The sequence below is a fragment of the Mus caroli genome, unplaced genomic scaffold, assembly GCF_978045245.1.
Source record: "Mus caroli unplaced genomic scaffold, Mus_caroli_1 scaffold_4, whole genome shotgun sequence".
NCBI lineage: Eukaryota > Metazoa > Chordata > Mammalia > Rodentia > Muridae > Mus > Mus caroli.
This window is the reverse complement of record NW_028227259.1, coordinates 149,234,699-149,240,439: the sequence shown is the minus strand read 5'-3', so window position 1 is coordinate 149,240,439 and position 5,741 is coordinate 149,234,699. Positions and strand designations below refer to the sequence as shown.

At 49.9% G+C, this 5,741-nt stretch overlaps 1 protein-coding gene across 1 annotated transcript in view; it reads left to right on the top strand.

Annotated features, from left to right (window-relative positions):
- The window catches only part of Tmem130 (transmembrane protein 130), a 26,129-nt gene extending 21,183 nt beyond the window's left edge, over positions 1–4,946 (top strand). The window contains exons 7-8 of the mRNA XM_021163843.3: positions 2,949–3,061; positions 3,371–4,946. Coding sequence (XP_021019502.1) covers positions 2,949–3,061; positions 3,371–3,520 — 263 coding nt within the window. The 3' untranslated portion in view covers positions 3,521–4,946. The remainder of the gene's footprint in view (positions 1–2,948; positions 3,062–3,370) is intronic.
- Positions 4,947–5,741: the final 795 nt, after the last annotated feature.

The following is a 5,741-nucleotide window of genomic DNA, read 5'->3' as shown; positions in this document are numbered from 1 at the left end:
CAGCACAGTTCCAAGGCCCCTCCCTCCTCCCTTGGACCATTTCCCAAGAATGCCACTCAGCTGGGACTCTATGGAGAGATTAACCAGGGCACTCAGGAGCTAATCATCTCGGGAGATGCTCTTGGCACATCTTACAATCCAATCCGGTTGCCATAGGAACTAACCATCACAGGGATTCTTCCCAGGCTCATGGTGTAGACTTTGGAGACACACGATTCACTCTTATCCACTAGTCTGGCCCACACAGCGGGGATGGGGAACTTAACTGCTCCTAAGAAGATACTATTGCATGAAAGCAAAAATAAAATAAGAGGGGGGCATGGCCACTCCTAAAGTACAGGGAAGATTTTTACTATAGATAACAAGAGAGAAAGCAGACAGAGGCAGGACTCTGGGCTGAACATGGCCGGCAGACTAATCCTGACCTTGAAGGAGATAGGGGAAGAGAGGGAGAACAAGACTGTCTTAGTCAGGGCTTCTATTCCTGCACAAACATCATGACCAAAAAACAAGTTGGGGAGGAAAGGGTTTATTCAGCTTACATTTTCACACTACTGTTCATCACTAAAGGAAGTCAGGACTGGAACTCAGGCAGGTCAGGAAGCAGGAGCTGATGCAGAGGCCATGGAGGGATGTTCTTTACTGGCTTGCCTCCCCTGGCTTGCTCAGCTTGCTCTCTTATAGAACCCAAGACTACCAGCCTAAGGTTGGCACCACCCACAAGGGGCCCTTCCCCTCTTGATCACTAATTGAGAAAATGCCTTACAGCTGGATCTCATGGAGGCATTTCCTCACCTGAAGCTCCATTCACTGTGATGACTTCAGCTTGTGTCAAGTTGACACACAAAACTAGCCAGGACAGTGACCAAGAGAAATGGCCTGGGTCAAGAGACCAAGAGACAGGCGCAGCCAAAACAGTGTTATATAGGGATTAGGCTGGGGGAAGAGAAGCAGAAGCCCTTGAGTAGGAAAGGTTTAGGGTAGAAGGCGGGGCTAGAAGTGCTGGGAGGAGCCACAGGTACTAAGGGATGCTGGGAAAACTGGGAGGAGCCACAGGTACTGAAGGTGGCTTGTCTCAGGTTTCTTTGAGATCTAACGACTACAAAATAAATTGATATATATATATATATATATATATATATATATATATATATATATATTTAAAGATTTATTTATTTTACATACACCAGCACTGCCCTCAGACATACCAGAAGAGGGCATCGGATCCCATTACAGCACATGGTTGCTGGGAACTGAAGTCCAGACCTCTGGAAGAGCAGTCAGTGCTCTTAACCACTGAGCCATCTCTCCAGCCCCAGTGAATATGTTCTTAGCCGCTCTCATACTTCATTTTATTTATTTCCTTTGTGTGTATGTGTGTGTGTGTGTGGGGGGGTGTTAAAGGCCCAGGTTTTATATTAAGAATCCTCCTCTGGGGGACTGGAGAGCTGGCTCATCAGTTAGGAACACTTGTTGCTGTTGTAGAGGACTCGGGTTCAGTTTCCAGCACCCACATGATGGCTCACAAAAGTCTGTAACTCCAGTTCCAGGGGATCTGATGTCCCCATCTGACCTCTACTGGCACCAGACCTGTGTGTGCATATAGGCAAAACAATCACACCCATAAAACATTAAAAAGACTCACCCTCCCACTGGAGAGCTGGCTCAGGAGTTAGAAGGGCATTCTGCCCTTGCACCTGAAGACCTGAGTTGGGTTCCCTGCACCCACACTGGGACTCTCATAACCTCTGTAAATTCAGCTCCAGGGGAAACCAATGTACCCTTCTGGCATCTGTGGACGTTGTGCTACCACACACCACACACACACACACACACACACACACACACACACTTAAATATTTCTAAAAAATAAAATCTAAGAAGAACCATTCTTGATCACCCTTCCATCTCATTCAATGAGCAAGGCCCTCTCAATCAAACCCAGAGCTTGCCAACATGGCTAGTCTCTGCATCGGTTGGCTCTGGTGATCCTTTCTCCACCTTGCATGGCTGGGATTGCAGGTAAGAGACCGTGTTCATCCGGAGATCTGGACTCTGCTCTTTAGGCCTGTGCAGCAAGTGGTTAAGCACGGGGCCATCTCCCAGCCTCAGTTTCTCTCTTTTTCATCGAGTCCTGGGTTTTCCTGTGGACCTGTTTAGTGTGTACAGAAGAGAAAAATTTCTCCAGCAGGGTTTGGCTGTGTTCTCCTCTGCCCTGCTTTTTGGGCTGAAGAGATAGCGCATTCAGTAAAGTGCTTGCCTTGCAGACATGAGGGTCAGAGTTTGGTCCCCACAGTCCATGCGAGAAGCTAGGAATAGCTAGGGGGTAGAAACAGGCGGATCCTTGGAGCTGGCCAGCCAGACCGGCTTGATGCTGTGCTTGATCGCCTTTCAAACAAAAAGTCAAAGGAACCCAAGGAACAACACTAGAAGTTGCCCTGATTTTCTTATGCATACACACCTGCGCACACACGGCTTCGCACACACACACACACACACACACACACACACACAACATCAGTAGTTTAAAAAAATCCTTATTGTTTATTTGTTGTGCGTGCTTGTTCTTTTCCTTTGATTGATCTTTTCAAGACAGGGTTTCTCTGTGTGTAGACCTGGCTGTCCTGGAACTGGTTCTATAGACCAGGCTGGCCCTGAAATCACAGAGATCTGCCTGCCTCTGCCTCCTGAGTGCTGGGATTAAAGGTGCGTGCCACCACTGCCCGGCTACTGCGTGTGCCATGACACACATGTGGAGGCCAGCGGACAATTTCAGTGAGCCAGTTATCTCTTTTTATTACTGTGTTCACTCCTGGGATCGAACTCAGGTCCTTACGCTTGACAGTACCAGCCTTTACTCAAGAGCCAGTCCTTGAACACCAGCTCCCCAGCCCTGGAACCCCCTCTCTCCCCCGAGTCCTGTAACTCCCTCTCCCCCCACCCCCCAGGCTTCCAGCCGTTCGTCTTTGCTTTCCCGTGTGCCACGCTAATCACCGTGCTGCTGGTTTTCCTCATGTATATGACTGTGCGGAGCGCTGCAACCCAGAAGGACATAGTGGAGGTAGGTGCTCTGTAGATGGAGGCTAGACCACTGAGCCTTATCTAGGAGAGGGTGTGGTAGGCAGACCAGGACATCTGGAGGGGGTCCTGCTAAACCCTAAGGTTTGGAATGATGCCCAGAAGAGACGCTGATAGACTGGTAGGATGGCTGAGTTGGCTGGTAACCTATCTGACTCATCTCCTTTTCACTGAACTCTCAGCCTGAGGACAGGCTTGTGGGGAGGCTGGGAGGGGGGGGGCGGTAATCGACCCCTGGGGTTTTATTGACCATTGGTGGCTGATTTTGACTTTCCCCCTTATGTCTGAAAAGAGCCCAGGGGCCACTGGGCTCAAGTGTTGCTGCCAGGTGTGTTGTGGATCCCTCTTTCTGGACTCCCCGTCTGAGTACCTGGAAATCGTCCGAGAGAACCACGGGCTGCTTCCACCCCTCTACAAACCTGTGAAAACTTACAATGTGTGAACTCCCATCCCATCCCTCTCAGTATTCACCGATCACCCGTCGGGAGCTTCGGGCAGGGTGGCCTATGCTACTGATCAGGAGGGGTTTACACCCGGTGACCTCTTGCCCAGACGGTCGCCGATCTGTACAGTCCAGCTGACGTCATTCGTCCTTTGTGTCGCCTCCCCACTGTCATCTACTCATCTGTACAGTCTAGTCAGTGCTGTAAGCTGTTCCCAGTCACCCTCCCCCACCCCCTCTACCAAGCAGGATTCTGATCTTTGGTGTGTTGTGTTAAGACTCTCCCAAGTGGGTCTGGCTGCCCCTTGCCCATTGACCATTGCTCACTGGGGACTACTGAGGCCCCTGGCAATGCAGCTCCGCCCAAGCCAGAAGGAATGAGGAAGGAGGTCACAGATGGTTAAGGATAGATAGTGAAAGATAACACGCTCAGATAGATGGGCTCGCTCACAGCAAGGAAGGGCACACGTGGATGTGATGGAGCACCTGAGATGATTTGCTGCATATCTGGAAGGCTTGTTGCTGGGATGGATTTGAACTAGACCTCAAAGGTGGCACCCTCGCCCGGCCTCCCTCGCCCTCTGTCCTTTGTCTCTACAGTCCCATGACCAAGCCATTCTGGTCTCCCCCCCCCCCCCACTGCTTGCTGGAAGCTGGGTGGGGGATGGGGGCAGAATGAGCAACCTTTGAGTGTAGAATGCTTTGTAAGTGGACCTTCTTTCCTTGAAACCTGTAAGATCAATATCCACTGAGGAAAAAGTAATTGGGGCAAATAAAAGAAAGGTTGAGATAGTGAGGATTTGGGATAGCAGCCTTGTACTACTGAGTCTTGATGTCTGCCCCTCCCCCCTCTCTCTTTCTCTTTCTCTCTCTGTGTGTATATGTGTTTGTGTGTGTGTAGCGTAGTGTGATACCTTACCCACTCAGTTACTCCCAAAGTAGCAGAAGAAAAAAACAGGAGGCAGAGGATGCTTTGAAAGATGATAAAAGATGATCAGGAGAAGCCTGGCATGGTGGTGCACACCTTTAATTAATCTCAGCATTTGGGCGGCAAAGGCAGGTAGATATCAGATCAGAGTTCAAGGTCAGCCTGGTCTACATAGTGAGTTTCAGGACATCCAGAGTCACAAAGGGAGTTCCTGTCTCAAAAAAAAGGAAGGGAGGAAGGAAGGAAGGAAGGAAGGAAGGAAGGAAGGAAGGAAGGAAGGAAACACGGTACGTAGGTGTGGATGTAAGCTTCCAGGCTTCCCCTGGTACTCGGCATGCCAGGGCAGCCTGCACCTGCGGGATAAGGATGATCAAGTCTGGGAAGGTAGATCTTGTGTCACTGTAACTGTTGGCCCTTGGATATCCTGCTGAAATAGTATTGTCTTTTGTACCGTTCATTCCCATGACATGCCGCCATTGTTCTTGAATAAAGGCTCCACCAAGCACACTCTGTGTGGCAGAATATCTTTTCCCCCTGTGTGTCAATGAAGCTTTGTAAGTGCTTAGAGGCAGCAGGCTGTCCCTTAGGCACTGCGCGATGATGGGGACAGAGTGACACCCATTAGAGGTGGGGTGACCCAGGTGTGGTGTATGAAGGCAGAACGTCCATCAGAGAAAGGAAGGCGTGGCAGCAGGAACATGAGGTAGTCTGGGTGATGGTGACACATGCCTTTAATCCCCGCACTTGGGAGGCAGAGGTAGGCAGATCTCCAGGCCAGCCAGGGCTGCCCAGAAAAACTCTGTCTTGAAAAACAAACAACAAACCACCAACAAAGAACCCCACAAGACTGAGAGTGAGTGAAGAATGACTCCCGAGAGTGACCGTTAGTTTCCACACGCATGTGCACATGTGTGCACAAGTACTCACATAGTTGAACATGCACATATGCATCTATATAAAGAAACACTAGAATTTTAATAGAATTGCTTTCCTTTGTAATACTATTTCCTATGCTTTTGAAAAACAGCAGCTCTCTGAGCTATTACTTAGAGAGGCACCTGGGGACCATTGGGTGTGGTGGACAGAAAGGACAGCAAACGCCAGACTCCAAATTCTGTCTGCCTGCAGTTTCCAATGGCTCCAGCAGGTGGCAATGCCCACTTGGTCATGTGTCGCATCTGGCATTTTTCTTTGCCAGGCCTTGGCCACGGCCAGGAGTGAAGAGGTGCACCCCCACAGCTGCCATACCTGCCTGAAGACTTAGCAGAATACTGCACACGCATGTACGCCCAT